The sequence below is a fragment of the Tursiops truncatus genome, chromosome 13, assembly GCF_011762595.2.
Source record: "Tursiops truncatus isolate mTurTru1 chromosome 13, mTurTru1.mat.Y, whole genome shotgun sequence".
Taxonomy (NCBI): Eukaryota; Metazoa; Chordata; class Mammalia; order Artiodactyla; family Delphinidae; genus Tursiops; species Tursiops truncatus.
The window spans coordinates 17,369,550-17,388,711 of NC_047046.1; the positions used below are offsets into that span (position 1 = coordinate 17,369,550).

The following is a 19,162-nucleotide window of genomic DNA, read 5'->3' on the forward strand; positions in this document are numbered from 1 at the left end:
CCTTGCGGCCAAAAAAAACCAAAAACATAAAACAGAAGCAATATTGTAACAAATTCAATAAAGATTTTAAAAATGGTCCACATCAAAAAAAAATCTTAAAAAAAAATACTGCAGTGGAAAAAATTCTGTAAAAAATTGCATGAAAGTTATTTCTCTTGCTTCCTGGATTTGGGGGTGTTCCCATACATTTTGCACCCAAGAAAGTGCTCCACCTGCCTCTCCCTGGTCCAGGCCTGGCTCTCAGGATCGTATTTAGGGCCACAGTCAGAGGTGGTTGGATATTCCAGCGGCGAGAAGCCCACCAGCCAGCATTGTCGAAGGGCTTGACATGCCAGGCCCCAGGCCAGGGGCTCCACAAACATCATTGCATTGAAACCTCACAGCAACCCCGAGGGAGGCACTGTCTATGGCAGGAGGGGGGAAACAGACTTGCAAACCAGCTTGTGTCAGGGAGTCAGTGCCAAGATGTGGGCCAGGGACGCAGCCCTGTGACTCCCGGCCCAGTGCTCCTCCCCCCACTGCCACTTGACAGTCATTTTAATCACGCCCTGGGCCGCTGAGAACAATGTCAGGCACTAATAGATTCTGCTGTCTCATTTCTCAACCTACTTTCCCTTAACTGATACTTCATGGCTATTGTTAATGTGCATTTTTCACCGAGTAATTTTCATAACCCGAACTTGTAACGCATCCCAATGACAAACGTCCCCGGTACCAAATCCCCCATCAGCTGCAATGTCACCCTCATCTCCCCCCACCCCACCCTCACACCTTCCTCCGACAACCCCTACAGTTTTATGATCCCTCTGTCCCAGTTATCATTACTGAACCTTTAAGAATCCAGACACATTTCAAGTTTACTTGAATAAAATCCTTTGTGTAATAAATTCCACATGAATGCTACATAAATCAGTGCCTTGGGAGGATTTGTGGCTCACCCCTCCCTTCAGAACAGGCCCACTGGCGATACTGGACCCACGCTGGTCCCACCTTGCCTAGGGAGAGGACTGAGGCCCCCTTTGCAGCCCAGTCAGGGTGCAGTGTTCATTTGCCTTGACCTGTCACTTTTCTTCTCTGGAGTCCATCGTGGAAGACAATGCTTGGGCGCAAGCAGAGGAAGGAGATGAGCTGGTTGGGGACACCGGGATTTGGAAGGTTGGGGGACACCCAGGAACTTTGGGGGTGTCCCGGTGCTCTCCCACTCCACAGATTCACAAACTCCTGATGAAGGCTCTGTGCATCCTCTCCCACCGTAGTGAAACATCTGCAAAGGACAAGAGAAGTTCTTTGAGTAGATACAGCAGTCTGCGTACAACCCGTGGAAGCCCCGGGGAAGAACCTCTGCTCTCAGTTCTCAAGTGCAGCACCCACTTCAGGAGTGAGTCCGTGCACAGGGCTGCCTGCTCCAGCGGCCTCATTGCTGGCTCTGCGGAGCCCCAGGCTTGTGGTGCGAGAACAGTCAAACGCCCGGCATGGGTGTCAGCTTCAGGCAGACTTGGGTCCAAGACCAGCTCTGTTACTTCCTAGCATCACGACTCTGGGCAAGTCGTTCCGTCTTCCTTGGACTTGCTTCTTCAACTGTAAAATGGGAATGAAAATCATATCCCCCCCACAGGACCACTGGGAGAGTTTAACGAGGCAATGTTTAAAAGGCTTAGCATGCTCCCCCGTCTCATGTTAGCTATTACTGTTTTGATTATTATTATTTGAAATCAAGTTCCAGCTCTGTCACTTCCTAGCTGAGTCACCGTGAGGGCATCTGTAACCACTCTGAACCTCAACCTTCAGCTTTTATTTTTGGGGACAATGATACCAACTTCCAAGGGTTCAGGAAATATGTCCATGGGCCTGGCACACGGCAGCAGCTCAACAAAAATAAAATGTAGCTACTTTTGAATCAGGTTTTATCCTTTTTCAAAGCACTTTCAAATAGCTCAGGCCCAGGTGGAGCGCACAGGACCGGGAGTAGCACCTCTGGTTTGTTAAGACTTCCCGAGCCGGTGGGAGATGGGGGCCTCCAGAGGGTCCTGGGCCAGGCCAGCCCAGGGGGATGTGGCTCCAGGAGCAACAGGCCGAAGTGAAAGGGAGGGTGACCCGGTCACAGAACAGCGAGAGCCAAAAGGGATCAGTGCTCGAGGACTCCCTGCGGGCAGCAGCAGAACCTGGTCTTCGGATTCCCACAAGGTGCCCTCTTGGGACAGAGGACATGATTGACAAATAACTGGGGCAGAGGAGGAGACGAGGGGACCTAAACCCGGGAGAAGCCCCCTACAAGCTACCTCTCTGAGGAAGGGTGAGCAGCAGGCCCGCTCAGCGTGCACCAGGGCAAAGGCAGCCTGGGGAAGGGATTGAATAAATGGCAGAAAGGCGTCCAGCTGACCCAGGACCTGGGGGTCCTCCCCGCACCAGCTGCTCCCAAGGCACAAACCCTTGGCCCTTGTCTTTGGCCATCTGCAGTGCCCACGTCCCTCCCCAGTGAGCAGGTGCCTTTATTTACGATCACCTTGGAAAGGGTCGAGCAGACATATGTTGCTGAGGGTCGTTTATTCTTGTTTATAAAATTTATGGCTTCACCTCGATTACACACTGTCAAAACGGGAAGGATTGGCCCCAAAGTCTCTTGCCGCATGACTGCCTCAGACGTGTGTACATCTGTTAACTCCGTAGGAGCTGTAGAGGGAAATCAGGCTGCCGATAGCTCAGAAGCTCGCTGTCCCGTCACAAGGTGTGGGCTGCAGGCCTCAAGGAGAGACATCAGGCGCCTACGTGGAAGGGGAGGAGGTCGGGGTCTGCGGGGGACCGCACCGGGTGGCATCGGGACCCTGGCCTTACCTGGCAGACGGGCTCTCTCAGGCGCTTTGGGATGGGGCATGGAAGGGGAGGAACTTGATTCCTGCAGCCCTCAGGGGTCCGGCTGCAGGACTGGCAGCTGGAGACAGTTCTAAGCCTGTGGATCTCCACCTGCAGGTGTCAGCGGGGAGAGAGAAACGTTGACTCCACTGTGGTGGGTGGAGTTAGGTACGACCTCTCAGGAGGGCAATCTGGCAATGCCTATCCAAGTCCTGGAAATGTGCGTCCTTCTGACCCAGCAATTCCGTGTCTGAGAATTTCTCGGAAGGAAATAGATTCATCAGTGGAGTCATAGGGTTGTTTTTTTTCTTTTCAGTGCATGCTGCTCATTACAGAGAAAAACTGGAAACAAATGTCCAACAATAGGGAGCTTATTATTAAAGAAGAAATATTTAACAATAAGGGACTGTAGGAAATATCATAAAGCTACTGAAAATGATGGTGCCTATATATTTATTACTAGGCAAAAGTGTTCACAATCTATTAAGTGGGGAAAAAAAACCCAAATTATAAAATGGTAGGTATAGAATGATCCAAATCCTGTAAAAGAAACATGAGTGTAAATATACCATAGAAAAAAGATGCAAGGATTCATTCTATATGTTAATAATGCTTATCTCTAAATCGTGGGATTACTGGGTGGTTTCTACTTACATTTTTGTTTGGATTTCCTAATTTTTTTTTTACAACATATTTGGGTTAGATTTGACAGAGGCGTACTTGTATAATAAACATGATTGAAAAAGTGTAAAGAAACTTGACAACTGCTTTCCTTTCCTATAAAAAATCATCTACCTCCCTTGGGATGTTTGGAGCCAAGAGAACAGCCCAAGGGGAGGGCGCCCACCAGCAGCCAAAGCCACGGGGCCCCTCCAAAAACTAGAAGGCTGGTGAGTGTGCCCTGCGTTCGTTCTATTGGAGACAGCTGGCTGTTTGGAGTGCAGCCCCTGTGCAGCCTGAATGTGGACGCTTGGCTTCCATTCTAGGACAACAGCTGAGGGAAGAAAAATGATCGCAGCCCCACTAAAGTGCCCCCGGCGGGTAATCACACCAGCTTTTCACAGGATGTTGAGGATGCTGGCATTCTTCTTTGTCCCTCGTTGGCTGCTGCATCTTTAACTTGTACAGAATTTGAGAGTAGACAGTGGACTTTCACATTTAATTATTTTATGTGGATTTTTGTTCTGGATTATCACCCTAACTCTACCTGGACAAACTGGCGCCCCATCGGGTAGAGTAATGAATCCTATGTGCCGTAGTCAGCAAGTGGAAAAACCAGCACTCAACCCGGGTTTCCTAGATCAGAATCCAGCTTCCTTGTCCAACTCTGTTCTGCTGAGACAGGGCTTATCCCAGGGATGGGCAAGAAATGCCAATTCCAACTGATTGGTAGTGGCTGCCTAAAGGGCTGTGGTAAGGAGCCTGAAGCTGGATCCGATGCAGCAGGAAGGAGTTTGGTAATCCATTAGTGATATCTGCCATGGCTTCCTACGGAGGTAATGCAATAAATAATGTGTATTTGACGTTTCTGAATTCCTGGGCCAAATCCCTCGCAGATTTCAAAAGGGTGGGGGCCTCAGAGGTAGGTATGGGTCTTCAGGCTGCCTAAGGGTTCTCCTAACCCTACAGCTCCCCAAGAGAGCAAACCAGCAGGACAGGGATTTCTCAGGGCTTTGAGACGACACACCAGGGTCAGAGATCTTTGAGACCCAAACACTTGTAAGTCTAATTGATCAGTCAGCCCTGATGAGCTCACCAGCAGAATTTAGAATCTGTAATTACATTTCACATTAAAACATGCAAAGTTAAGATTAAAGCCAGTGAAAAGTGGCGTGACACCTCCTGCCCCCAGCCCACCTCCAGCCTCTGCCTCCATCATCCATCCCTCCTCTCACCAGCAAGCGGGTCTCCTAGGGGCAAGGGCTATAGTTCTGGAAGCCGCTTCCTTGGGCTGTTTCCCTCTCAGTTCCCTCTAAGGCTGTTTCCTGCTGTGCTAGGGACCAGGTCCTGCTCCCCTCCCTGCAGTGCTACATTTAGTTAAGGCAAACGCTTTGTTCAGGGGGACATTTTTGGGTCTCCAATTTACAGTGATCTCCAGCTAAAGACCTCTAAGAACACACCCACGCCCGTAGTTGAGCAAAGTCGGATCGACTGTCCTGTTGCAACGAGAGAGCACACAATACAGAGAGCCGCGGGGCGTTTCAGGAACAGGGTGTTAGAAAGGACCTAGAGGATTTGGGCTTGTGTCAGGTCCTCTGGGGAAGGTTCAAGGAAGCAGGGGTAGTTCTATGACGGGGTGTCCTAATAAACCTCTATTAGGAGGGAGGAATGTGTGAGGCTAAAGCTGCAATGGAACACTGGAGGGTCAGACAGGCACAGCCCCCAACCTGTGCGAGGGGCCGGGGAGTGACAATACGAGGGCAGGGCACCCCTTATCAGGTGCACTCCCAAACCCAACCCTGCCTTTTAGCTCTTTAGCTGGGGACCTGTGCAGCTGTGCAAACTGTCACTTCTGGTTTTACCAGGACTCAGGGAGACTGAGCTCTGGGGTCCTCAGCAAGTCCTTAAAAATGCTGCAGGGCCTTATTTGCAAGGTGGGTGCAATTTTGTCTGTTTCCTTCAGCCCCCAAGAGGGTAGGTGGGACAGGGGACAGCAGCAGACACAGCGGGCTCTGGACAAGGGACAGAACAGCCCCTGGGGCTTCCCTCAAGCTTGGCCCCTTGGCTAGAAGGCTCTCCCACGCCCTCTTCTGCCTGCTCAAACCAGGTAAGGGCTCTGCAGTGTGCAGACCTGGGTTCAAACCTTGGCTCTGCCGTTTACTGATGCTGAGACATCGGACAAGGGGCTTATCATCTCTGAACCTCAGTTTTCCCAGCTGTGAAGTGAGCATCCTAGCAGCACCACGCTGGAGACAAGTGATGCCGTATGTGCTCACACACGTCCTCCTTGGATTAGTTACGCCTCTTCCCCCACCCCATATCGAGCTCTGCAGGGCAGGGTGGTGCCCACATTCTTCTCTCTGTACCTCCAGCACCGAGCCCAGCCCAGAGCATAGTAGGTCCTGGCTATCTATCTGTTAGATGAATGGGCATGAGCCTGAACTCCCTGGCAGTATGGCTTCCTGGGCCAGCTCCTGGCTGGGACACCTGCCAGCTGCCAGGCCCATCTGGCACCATTGTTAACGGTGACCAAACCATCCACGCTGCACAGCAGACTCCATGCGGCCCTGCACTGCCCCACTTGGGTGATGGTCCCTTCCTTGGACAGCGTCCCTGGGTGGGCCACAAGCAGGGTGGGGAGTCAGTGGGGCCAGGCCCAGAGGGAAAGCAAAAGGACCATGGAGCCTGACGTCTGGGATAGGTGTCCAGAGCAGCCCAAACTGTCAAGAGGACAAAGTGTCACTGTGTCTCCCCGACCTGTCTCTTTCTGCCTCTAACTTCAGGCTCCCCGGCCTCCCCTGGAAGCCCCTCCCCTGCAGCCCCCCTGGGTCTGTTTGCACCCCCTAGGCTTTGCCACCTCCAGCGCCCCTCACGGCATGGGGTGTCCTGCACAGACCGTTCCCCTTGGCGGCAGTGCTAGTAGTGGTGGAAGGGGGACCTCCGTGGTCTCACAGACGCAGGGCCAAATCTCGCTTCTGGCACTTCTGAGCTGTGTGGTCTCATGCAAGCGAACCCACCTCTCTGAACCTGTGTCCTCATCTGCAGAACAGACCAGTTACGCTCCCAGGGCCCAGGGTCCCCGGGTGGACTGAACGTGACCACTTGTGCAGAGGGCTGAGCGCAGTGCTGGGCTTGGGCGAAGGCCGAGGGATGGCAGCTACCATCACTATACTTATGGTAGGACGCTCCCACTCCCGTCCTTGGTGATAGATGTGTTCTAATTCCCACCGTCCACCACCTTCACACCTTCCGTCTGGCTGCTGCCTCTGCCCCAAATACCTCCCTTCCCATCTCTGAAGTGGAAACCCTCTAAGTGAAAATGAAAGAACACCTCCTTTACGGCCCCCTCCTGCCTAAACAGATGTGACCCTTCTTCTTTGACCCCTGCACACTACTTGTTACCATGACGATGCTCTTTAAGGCACGACTCACTATGCCCAGTTCTTGGATAAGAAGAGAGAGGTTGGCGGAGGTGGTCCAAGCTCCTGCAGCCGATGAGTGGCCGGGATGGGCCTGGCACCTGTGTCTGTGACCCCACAGTCCATGTTTCCACCCCAGCTGTTCGTGAGGTTCTCAGGACAGATACCACCATCGCTGGGGTGATTTTACTGATGAGGGAAGAAGGTTCAGGGAGCTGGAAACTTACCCAGGGTCACTCAGCTTTTGATGCCAAGTCCAGGGTCTTAGCCTGATCGCTGGGGCTTAGCGGACGACACTCCAGCCCTTGCTCCTCTGCGTGGTCTGCGGCGCAGTGCCCCAGCCAGACCAGCTGAAGCAGCATCTCCCTGGGGACTCGTGTGCACGTGAGTGTTTTCGACGCTCTGCTTTGGCTTCCTCTGTGGCCCAGCTTCAGTGGGGTGTCTTCTGCTGTCTCTGGGGGGATCCCTGCAGTCTGGCTTCTAGGTGTAGGGTCTGTAAACTGACAGACCCACCCCAGTCCCCCCAAATTTCCAAGAGCTGAGAAAACCACAAAGGGAATGCAGCTGTGAGTCCTGGGTTGGGGAGATGCCTGGCCTGAGTGTGCGGGGAAGCGCAGAGCTCCGCCAGGGCTCGGGCAGAGGAGGACCTGCACCCCTGGGGCTGGGCTGAGCATGGTGGAGCCCAGCTCCTTGGGGTCCTGCGGCCGCTGACTCCGACTCCTCCGTGGCACGGTGAGTGCCACCCGCCTACTTAATGGAAGCCCAGGGAAGCGAGGGGCCTCACCCACAGCCTCCCAGCTGGCGGGAGGCAGAGCTGGAACGCGAACCCAGTTCCAGATGCTCTGAAGCCCTTGCTCTCTCTAGCGTCCTCAGTTAGAGCTGCACTCCACCAGACTCGGGAGTCAGCTGCCACCTGTTAAGCACACGCTTGTAACAAATGTTAACCATCACGATGATTATAATGAGAGGCTGCTTCATTCTGACTCCATGCTCCAAAGGCTGGAGAATACCGTGGATCCCGTCTGGGCCTCAGAGCAGCCCCTTCTCAGCGTTACTCAAGTGTCACACTGTGTGGGAGTGTGGCTGTGTGCACATGTGTTGGTTGGGGGATGGGGGGCACAAGCCTGGGAACACCTGGGCCAGGATCCTCTGGCTGACGTGCTCTTGCTTGTGTCCTTTCCTGCTCAGCCCTGCGCCGCAGGCAGTGCAGAGGAGGGCGTGTGCTTCTCCCCACTCTGCAGAAGCTCCACAGAGATCACAGAGGACCCTCCTCCGTGTCATCTCTCTTCATCCTGCTGTGACTGTCGGTAGCACCAGAAACTACTCTGGAAGCCTGGCCAGAGCCCGACGACCAGGTGCGGGGGCAGCCCGGGTTTCACAACGTGAAAGGTGAGGAAGGGCAGGAAGAGGGCTGACATCTGAGTGCTGACTCGTGCTGGGTGCACGTCACGCCACTGAGCTCTGGCCACCCCCGTGGTGGCACCAGGACTCCCGGAAATGCACACAACCAGGCTGCCCCATAAGAATTAGAGCAGGAAGTGAGGGACCGGGTTTGCACACGTGCCTCTGTTTCTTGGAAAAGACACAGAATGAACACTTTCCACAGTTCTCCACCAGCTCTTATCAATTTAAGACATTTCCAGGAAATAAGACTTCAGCCTAAGGGGGGCCCTGGGTCTACACGTTAGCCAGGCTTTAGAGACAACCCGCCTGTCTGTACCTCTCACAGTTAGCAGCGTGTATCGGCTACATCAGCAGCACAAACATAGGCTGATGGCTTTGCTGGAGTCAGAAACAGTGCTGACCTGTGTTCCTCCAACTGCGTTCCACCTAAATATTCTTAGGCACCTGCAAGTTCTATCAGTGTATTGAATTGTCCTCATTTTAATAGTAATGGAAAACACCCCACTTGTTTTCCCTAGTTATAAAGACAAACTTTCTGTTTGCAGTACTAACTTGTAATTAAAAGCCAAAATATCACAGGATAAGGCTTTAGTTTTTTAGGTGGGTGTGTCCCACACTGGAGGCCACTGATGGATTTGGGGGACTCTGCAGAATGTTTTTCCTTTGCAGGATATAAATGCTCTGTGGGAGGGAGCCTGGCATATGCGAATTGCTCTTGGGAGCCCAGGTGGCCCAACTGGCAGGCTTTCAAGACCTCTCTCCTGATGCTCAGATCCTCAGGTGCCCCCAGGCCAGGGGAGGCAGCAAGAACTCACGGGAGGAGCTGGAAAGACTGGCAGGGTTGAGATGGGCTTTCTGCTGGGTGTAAACCTGGTCTTGTGTAACAGGAAGAGACAGGGCTGGCGTGTCCTGCAAATGCGACCCTCAGTAATGGAGGAAAGCCGAATACACCCAGATTAGCTGGAAAATCTTACTTTGAGCACTTCTGAATTATCTGGATTTTTTTCAATAAACACCTGTCACCATTTTACGTTACCGTGGAAGGCATGTAATCCAGGGTGGTGGCTGCCTCTGGGAAATGCGTGAGAAGGATGGGGAGCATGCAGGGTGCCTAAGGGGGCTTTAGCTTTACCTGAAAGGTGACACACTGTCCAGCACTGTTGACCCTGGTGAGGCAGTGAGCCTCGGCTGTCTGCTGCATCATCCTCTGTGTCTTCTTCCCGCTGTGGAAGCCTGCACGCCCTTTAAGCCCCAGATGCCCCATCCTGAGCTCTCCAGGCACTCGGATGCAAAGTGCTCCTTCCCGACATAAAAAGCAGAACAAAGCCACTGTGTGCTGAGTACAAATTTAATAAAGCTTTTGTTGTTTTAATCCGAAGCTATCTATGAAAACAAGCTCCACCCCACAACTTTTCAGAGCCATCAAGAGCCATCGAGGTGTCTGTGAACACCACCTAGAAAAGCACAGACTCAGGGTTTCAGATAGTGCAATACTTCCAGCTGTTGAAGTTAAATGAAATGACAAACTACCCCCCCTCGTCAGAAGAACAAAGTCGATGCTGGTGCTTAGGAACCCACTCTCTCTGCATCCCACACTGGCAGACCCCTAGGAAATAAGAATCAAACCTCTTAGTGCAGGGTGACAATCTTTTAGGCACCAGCATAAATGTACCCACCTGCCCAGAGCACAACATGCACATTTAAAAGGAATTTCCCAAGGAATCAAGTGTTTAAAGATAGTGGCAAGTCCACAGAATTGGAGATTACTGACAAATCTTAATAAGAGTAATAAATTCCTATCTGTCTTTAAATTCCTTGCCGTCTCCCCATCAAGGTAAAACACGTGCTCTGTTTTGTAGAAGCCTGGGGCTCTAACATGGCCAAACGTGAGCCTGGGCAGGATGCCGGCACCTGGCTGAAACCCTCTGCCGGAGGCCATGGAGACAGGTCCTGCCCGCTTTGCCACCAACATGAAGGTTCTTTCTGGAAGGTGTTTTGCTATGTGGAAGAGAGCTGTGAGTCCTCTGCCGGCTCCTGGCCTCTAGTCTGGCTTCAATCTGGCTGGTGGGGATGCACCGGGAGTGTGGTGACGTGGGCGAGGTGGGTGGCTGTCCACACAGAACAATAACATGGCTTCTGCCTCAATTCCCTGGATCTAGAGTACAGTTCTCGTGATAAAGGTGAAGAATGACGGCAGAAGAGTGCAATGGGTTGGAAGAGAAAACAAAGTGAAAAACCCCAAACCAAAAAACCCGGAGGGCCCGTAAGTCTCCTCAGCCTCATGAGCCTCCGTCAGTGCAAAGGGCTCCCGGGTTCCCAGTGCTGAGGAAGGACGGGAAACAAGACCCAAGTTTCTTGGGACTTTTACAATCTACAGAGTAAAGCCACTGCCCAGATGGGACAGGTATCTTCAGCTGGTGTTTGTTCCTCACTAGACGACAAGTGTGGCCAACAAGCAGGGGAAAGGCAGCCGCCCTCCCCAGGAATCAGCAGGCTTCGAGTAACAGCTAGCGCCTTCTGGAAACGGAGCTGCTCTTAAGGAACGACGGGTTTTTTCTCCCAAACCCGGGATGCCAACGTGAGTGCCCAAGACGGGAGCAAGCCAGAAGGGGCTCCCTGGCAGCCCGGCTGCTGAGGACCCGGAGCATCTGAGGTGAGAATGGGCAGAGGACCGCCGCCGAGTGGAACTCGTGGCTCTGAGGTGGGAGCAGCACCCTGAGCTTCCAGTGCTCCGTGGTCTCACCGGCAGGCACCTCTGCTGCCCGGGGGCAGGTGGGCCTGGCTATCTGGAGAGAGGCTGCTGCGGACGGGACGGAGGCTGAGACTCTGCAGGGTGCATAGAGGCTTGGCGAGGCCTTACCTGAGTAAAGAGTTTTCAGAAACTGAAGGGACGCATCTCACGTTAGGTCGGCTTCATGCATTCAGGCCCACGCCCTGAAAACCACTCCGGAGCCTTGGTGTTCCTGGGACTTGTTCATGCATGGCTCGCTCAGAAAGTTAAGGAACAGAAACTCACGAAAAGACCAAATTAACAAAAAGAGAAGCCCCACTGCCATCACAGGCCTCGGCTTCAGGCCGCTGTAAAGTAGGAAAGAAGGACCAATGCTGGCGGAATCTGGAGGTTTATTTTCAACACCCCCTTCCTGTTAGTGTCACCTGGAGAGTGCTGGGTAGCTTTGTCACGTGCATCCAAAGTTCTTGAGGCCACAGGGGACGTCTTATGGCTATAGAGAGGGTCTGGGGGCCACCGTGCCCTGGCGCGTCAGTCGTGCTCCCAGGGGAACGCCGCCTCTTGGGGCTGAGGCTGGCTGGGAGCTAGGAGAGCTCGAAGCCCGTGTTCATGCTGATGGCGTAGCGCAGCTTCTCCCGCAGGACGCTCTTCTTGCTGTAGTTGGGCAGCTTGAGCAGGTTGAAGCAGGTGGAGGAGGTGGGCAGGCGGCCACCTGGCTCCCGCTTGCGGATGGTAAAGAAGCCACGCAGGACGCTGCCCAGGGTGTCGCCAGTGTCCTGCAAGCACATCCCACAGCCTCAGGTTGGGGGCCGCCTGGGGAGAGGGCTGGACCGGCCCCCTGCGGAGGACAACCAGCCTGGAGAGGTGGGTGCACAGAAGCAAGCCTGGCTCCTGGGGTCCTGCACGGCGGAAGCCTGCATGAAGCAGCAGTTGGAAACAGGACCTCTGGTTTAACTGCTAACCATCGGTAAACCAATGTGCAAAGAGCCGGAACACTGTAAAAACGTTATGGTAACAAACTCCTTCCTGACCTTGCCAGCGCTGCGGCCTGCGACAGACCGTAACTTGGGGCAGCCTTCCTTAAGTAAGGTGGCTGAGGGTCGTCTAGTGTCACCTAAGAGGAGGGATCAGCGTGAGGGCGGTGGCATCGTGGAAGGCAGCTACACTCAAGAGGCCACTGGGTTTTTGTGGGGATGAGAAACTTATAACAACGGCTACCATCTGAGCACCCACTGTGGGTCAGGCTTGTGGCACACAGAACATGATAACCCCTAGGGCGTCCACTCTCCCTCTGCAGAGGAGGGAACGAGGCCGCGTACCCAGGTGTGCACAGCCGGCAGGTGGAGGAGTTGAAGCCTGCGCTTGTCCAATTCCTGAGCCTACGTTCCAACCCCTCTCCCACACTGCTGCTCAGACCTGTACCAGCAGCTACGAAAAATGCCCCGCAGGTATTCTTCCCTGAGGGAGTAACGAGGAAGGGACCTCCAGGAGAGCTGAGGCCCCAAAGTGGCCCACCTGTGCTCCTGGCCCGAGAACCGCGACACCTCCTCACCCGGCCAAGGAGGCTGGCTGCCCGCCCTGTGGATACGACTGGGCAAGCGCCCCACCCGGTAGGTGCAGCAGACCTCACCAAGAGGGGCCGGCTCTTCCCCAGCAGCGGTACCTGATCATCCGACACTTCCACACAGCGGATGGAGAAGGGAGGCTTGAGGTAGGCAAATCCCAGGAGCGGGGGCCTGGAGCAGCTGGTCACAAACTGCAACACAAAGCAGGGCCGGGAGTCAGAGTGGGCCTGGCTGACGCCGCCCTCAGGGAGAGACCACTCGACAAGAGCACCGGAGAGGGAGGAGCCAGGGGGCCCGCTAAGCGTGTCAGGGGGAGGCCTGAGCTGAGGGCCGAGGCCAGGGGCACGCAGCACACCACCAAGCGTGAGTGCTCGCTCTGCACCTGCCTTGCCGCTTGGCTTCTTCGCCACGCAGAGGATGTGCACGCGGGCCTGCTGGGTTGCCGGGCAGCCCCTGTGAGCTTGGTTCCTAATCTCCTCTCAGCACGCTAACAAAAACCAGGCCTCAGGAGCCAGCGGGGCTGAAGGCAGACCAAGGTACTGGATGCCCCAAATGGGGCCTGTGGGCAGCCAGTCTCGCTTCCTTGCTACACTCTTGGAATTCCTTGCATTTTCCAGATGGTAGCTCCTGTGTCATTTCCCAAAATGACTAGTCCTGCCTGGACAGAGGCATCTACCCACCTGGAAATCCAAGTGCTTAACCTGCACAGGGAAATCCTAAGAAACCGTTTGCTTTCTTTAGTTCAACATTAGCCCAACGCTCTCCCTTCTCCAGGGGATCTAGGGACCTGCTACTTACAACACCAAGCTGTGCTTCAAAACTCTGTGTCAGGCTGAGTGTTTAGGTCTTAAAATAAATATTACCATTTAAACAATGTCATGAATGGTAGTGAGATTCCTGAGACGATCCAAAAAGTTTATGTGTCATGCTTCAGAAACGGTTTTTACAAGAAGTATTGACAAGATATATTACTATCCTAATATCCTGTATTTTCCACCATAAAGAACGCAGCAGCGGATCCTACTTAGAAGCATTTCCACACCGTGCTGTGTCCTCTGTGAACCCGAGCTCAGCTAATCATACCACAGGTGCTGTGTGACTCGACCCGTTTGAAGGGTGAGGAAACAGACGCAGGTGAGTCTATGCCCCTCCCAGTTCAGGCTGATCAGGCCTGCTGCCCGCTGCCAGCCAGAGCTGGTCCAGGGAGGGAGGGGTGGTCAGTCTCCTGGGACAGGAGGAGGATTGGAGGGCAGGGAGAACCTTGGGGCTCTGCTATCACTATATTTAAAGAAAGTACAGTCACATTCTCTCCTGTACAACAGTTCTGTGGCTTCCCCCTGGCTCTGGGGCTGTCTGCAGCCACAGAAAAGGGCAGGCACAGGGCAAGGAACTGCAGGTGTGGTGACAGGCCACCCAGAGACATAAATATGCCTGCTGTGAGGGGCACCGACCACGTGGTTAGGAGAGACCGGCTTTCCTCTTTCTAGGAGAGGGGGGTAAGCAGCTCAACAGGTTGGCAGAGATTGTTATGCCTACAAGAGGCCCTGTTGGAAAAACTGGTTCTCTTGAGAATCAACTTCTGGAATTGGCCCCCTGCACGTATAGATAACATATGAAATACCTTCAGAAACATGGCTCTCTCGTCGGGCGTGAAGTCAGAGGCCAGGATATCCCAGAGCCAGATAATGACCCTGTGACTTCCATGGAAACCACCGTAGTACACTGTGTGCTTCCTGAAAACAATGCAGACAAGGGCTCAACCACACATTCTGATGGGCGCTTACAGACAAAGGCAGGCATGGAATTTAGACAAGCCGCACAGCAAACTCTGGACAGCCTGGGTGACGACAAACTTCTGTTAAGCCAGAAGTTCGTGCCTTAGTAACCCCAGGTTCCGGAAGCTCAGTGGGTGGAGCGTTGCATTGTAGGCCCTGTTGTTTCCCAGCAGAAGCTGACAGGAGACCCTGCACCACTGTTTCCTAGGACTTTGGAGAGCCCCACGGGCCTCAAGCTCTGCTTCTGCTTCTCAGTCTCCAGGCAGACAAGGGCTTGAGCTTTTCTTCCAAAGCAACTCACCCAGAGATCAGGGAAGAGGAGTCCATCTGGAGACAGGACCCCGAAAGCTCTCCAAAAGGAACCCAAAAAAGGAGCAGCTTGCTTTCTTGGAGGCCTAAGAATTTCAACCTTGCCCCTGCACTCACTCCTTACTTTAAATCTTCCAGATCGATCTCAGCATTGTCCCCGGAGATGAGTCGCTGTAGCTCAGGGGTCGAGAACATCCGGGTCCACTCAGGTTTGATGATGGAACGGAATCCACTAATGAGGGCAGCTGTCTGGTTCTTGATTTGAGTGTGCATTCGAAAGTGGGCCATCAGATGGATGTAGCTAATTCTGTTGCCAACAAGGGAAAACAACGGAAATTAACAGGACAGGGTGGGCAGTTGCTGATGCGCTGAAAGATGAGTCCAGTCAGTTCTGAACCATTTTACAAAAACACAAATAGCACCAGAGCACTTCACCAGAACAACGGCGATGAGGATGACAGCCCTCCTGAACGGCCCACGGTGTGCCACTGTGAAAGCGTTAGTGTCAAGGGCGTCACCTCATGCACTCCTCGGGAAAGCCAGTGGGTCAGACGTTGGGGTAACCTCACTGTCAAGAATCAAAGTGAGGCATCTCCAGCTAAGGAGAGGGCCCTTCTTTGGACAAAGAGACTTTTATTTAACTTCATCCTTTTGGACATAAACCAATTAAGATACTGTTCAGTCCTCCAGAGAAAAACTGTTTCATGTTGAAACTTCAACCAAAACCTTGCTAGACTGGACAAGGAGTCTAGGCCATGAGAAGGTAAGGCTGCGGAAAGTTTTAACCACACGCAGCTGGCTGATGATTAGGCTTAATGAGGAAGTTGGAGCACTAACAACGGTTCCCAGCAGCCGGTCTTCCAGGTCTGCTTTCACCGACACAAGCAGTTCATCTGCAGCTGCACAGCACAGTGCAATGCTTCTGCCCAGGTGAAATCCCTTTTCACAGGCTTGCCAGCATTGCTGATTTCTTAGCAAACCATTTATTCAGATGAAAGAATGTGAGTCCAGCCCAGGTGCAACTCTCAAAATTCCAAATTAGTACAGTCCAAATAAATCTGTTTTACCCCACGATGCTCAGATCTGAGTTACTGACCTGGAAAATATGCCTATTTAAAAAAAGCTTCCAGTGGCAAGCTTGCACACTGATATACTTAAATATGATTTTTTTCTATCACTGCTATTTCTTTCATGTACTCGTTGAAGCAGGTGACTAATACTGTTCCATTTTACCAAAAGAGGGAGGGAGCCTCGGAGACTTTCCCATCGAACACCCAGGAAGTGCAAGCTCAAGTATCTCTGCAGGAGCAGGTCCTGGTGATGTCTGTTAAGAGTCTGCAGGACTGAACGTCCTTGCCCTTACACTGGGGTTTTATGCTAAGAACACGTAAGAGTTAGTGAAATGACTTTCCACGTAGGTTTCCAGGCAGGACAGAAACCTCACTCCAACCCAGGCTGTATCAACCCACCTCCACTGGCTGCTGTACATACGGCTCCTACCATCGTCCCCGTGCCATGCCTGGCAAAACAGGGCCCATCCGAGGGTAACATATCTGATGATGGTGAGATCACTGCTCTCATTTATTAAGGGCCTCCTTTGAGCCAGACATCCTGGAAGGTACTTTACATGCATTCTCATGTGAAATCCTCTGAAGGGATGATTACAGGCACACGGTGGGCAGGCTCAGGGCCCACCCTGCTCTCTGACACCCCCAGGCAGCTTCCACCCACCCTGTGGCCCCTGTACTTTCTGTCACTCTAAGGCCCCGTGGCCAAGAGTCAAAATGGGTGTATTTCAATCATGATGAGAATTGGGTCTGCTCTCCCGACTATTCTGACAGTCTAAATAAAAGCTCCCCGAGTGCGTGGACTGACTGATCCGACCCGAGAGGGACACGATGCTTGGGGACACTGGGCTGTGAGGTGCATCTGATCCAAATGACTCACCGGGTAGGACTAAGCTCTCGCTTGTCACTGAAGAGAGTGATGCTCAGATTAACAGTTCAGATGCTCAGCTGAGCCTAGTGGCAGGAGATTGACAGACTGACAAAAGGGCCAATATCTACCCCTTGAGCCGGGTCCTACCGTTTAACTAGGTGAGTACAGGGCTGGGTGGAGACATGCATGCAGGGGCTTTGCTTTGAGGGACCATTGATGACAGATTCCTAAAAGCCTGTTATCTGTGACAAGAGCTGCTGGGCCTCAGGGTCTCCCCACGTCCAAGGACCTGCCTGCTGCATCTGACTTCATCACTGTGTCTTCTCAAGAACAGTGTTTTATACAACTGCCACACACCCTCATTCTAAAATGATCAGCCCCTCCAAGGAGTCTTTCCACCTCCGTGCCCTCTGGGTTCAGGACTTCGTGCCCGACCGGCTCAGAACCCATCTGTCTGCATCTAGAACCGTCATTAAATTTCTAGGAACACCACAGCCTGGGTGCCTCTGACCTTAGAAGTGCTACTGCAAATATAAATTGTCAATTCTTATTTTGCAAATCGAATTTAATACGATTTCGGCCTATGAACTGTAACCAGTAAATTCCATTATGATGTTTATGGCCTCTTTCTACTTCAATTTATCTTAATAAATTCTCAAAGTAAGCCCAGAGAGCCAGAATGAAGTCTTTTCAAGTGGTGACCTTAAAAATCTAATTGCCATACTCACTTGTTTTCATTTGTAACAGGAATGGTCTTCCCTCCAGGAATCAGTTCATGGCAAACAAGCTGGGGGAGAGGAAGGGGAACAATTACTCAAGAGAATTCTAATGAGAAAATAAAGCTTCCTGAAGATGGAAGGGCCTGATGCCGACATCCATAATAACAACAGAGGAAGATGAGACATGTTTGGGAACAATCATTTTCACAAAAAGCCAGGGCTTAAATATCAACAAGCCGGCCCTGCATGATCAATATGACAGGTTCCTTCCCATCTGATCCTCGTACAAACGTGTGTATTAAGGCCCCGGGGTGTTGTGGAGGGGAACGTGTTAGCAACGAAGAGCACAGGAGGACAGATAAATAAATGCTGGTACAACCATACCTTGGAATACAGTGGCGCTATTAAAAAATATGATGAAAAAGTATATTTCTTGAAAAGGTGGGGGGGAAAGAGCAGATTATATAACAGCAGTCAAGGTATGCAAAAAATTATATATGTGCCCAGGGAGAAAAAACCTAAAAAGGCTCAGGCCACATGTTAACAGTGGCCCTCTCCAGGCACCAGCACTATAGGTGGTTTCCACTTTCACCTTTATGCTTTTATTGTAGCTGAATTTTTGGTTAGAAGTTTGCATTATTTTTATAGTCAGGACAGAAAATTAAGAATGTCGGGAAGAAGTCTCAAAATTAAAGATTAAAGTCTCTGATTAAAGATTCAAAAACGCTATAGAATCAACTGCTTTCCTCAACTTCAAGAAGTCCTGTGGTCGCCTAAAAATCAAAGAATGCATCATTTCAAAGCTAATTTTAATAGAAATTCTACTAACATAATATACTGTAACTCTAGAGACCTGGAAAGGAGTAACGGTGCCCTCTAGTCCCACTGCTATCAACATCTCGGGGCTGACGCCGCAGGATGTTAAAGCTGGATGGCCCTTAGGAATGCCCAGCCAGGTGTTTCCCACAATAGGTTGCAGGGAACTCCTGATCTGTGCACCACCATCTGGAGAATCTCTCTGTGAGGTGGTGTGCCCTCCCTGAAAGAGGAGTTCTGTGACCAAATGAGCTGGGGAAGGTTGAGGTTAACACAACCACAGCAGGTTTCTTTCTCATGGGCTTCTTAGGGCCCTGACGTGCCAGCGTGCTCAGTGGTTCTTCAGGAGGAGGACAGGGCATGCGGTCTAGAGGGCGTCTGGTGACACTGGTCCCAGCAAGGACTAATTCGGCAAATGGTATTTGTTGAGATAAGGAAAGTGTGGCTCAGGGAGACTGAGTGAACTCGCTGAGGCCCTGGGAAGTCGGCCCTGTACTACGAGCTCCAGAGCGGCCCTAACACCACATGCACACTGGGGCTCATGCAGGGGTCCGGGGATGCAAATGGAGGGACTGGGAGCCCTGCAAGGGAAATCAGGACAGAGAAAGTCCGGGGGAAGCCCCTCTGCTGCCACGACTTCAAGGGTCTTTTTTCCCGGCTCTGGTCTCCATGCCGAGGAGGAGCAAGGACAGGGCTCTGTTAGAGGCACACCCTGTCAGGTGGTTCCTTCCCCATGTCTCAGTCATGATCCTCTGGAACAGCTAATCCTCACCATGGTAACGAAAGGCAGTGTACAAAGTAGGAGTCACAGCTTCCATCAGAAATGACCCCAAAGTGCCCTGGAAGCAGAGCAGGGTCTCGGTGGGAGCTCTCTGGGTGGCGAGCAGGCCAAGGCCAGGTCAGCTGGGAAGGGGAGGGGAGCGCCCTCCCTCCTGGCAGGGTGGCAAAGGGGCTGGGGAGGCAGAGGAGAAGGGTG

General features: G+C 52.4%; 1 protein-coding gene across 6 annotated transcripts in view; it reads right to left on the minus strand.

Moving 5' to 3' along the window:
* Positions 1–9,667: 9,667 nt before the first annotated feature.
* Positions 9,668–19,162, minus strand: part of UBE3B (ubiquitin protein ligase E3B) — a 57,001-nt gene continuing 47,506 nt past the window's right edge. For 5 of the 6 annotated variants that reach the window (XM_033837072.2, XM_019950403.3, XM_073790208.1 and 2 more), the window contains 5 exons: positions 17,380–17,438; positions 14,838–15,020; positions 14,251–14,362; positions 12,728–12,820; positions 9,668–11,840 (listed from right to left, as the gene is read on the minus strand). In XM_033837072.2, coding sequence (XP_033692963.1) covers positions 11,649–11,840; positions 12,728–12,820; positions 14,251–14,362; positions 14,838–15,020; positions 17,380–17,438 — 639 coding nt within the window. In that variant the 3' untranslated portion in view covers positions 9,668–11,648. The other variant, XM_019950401.3, reaches the window with a different exon arrangement.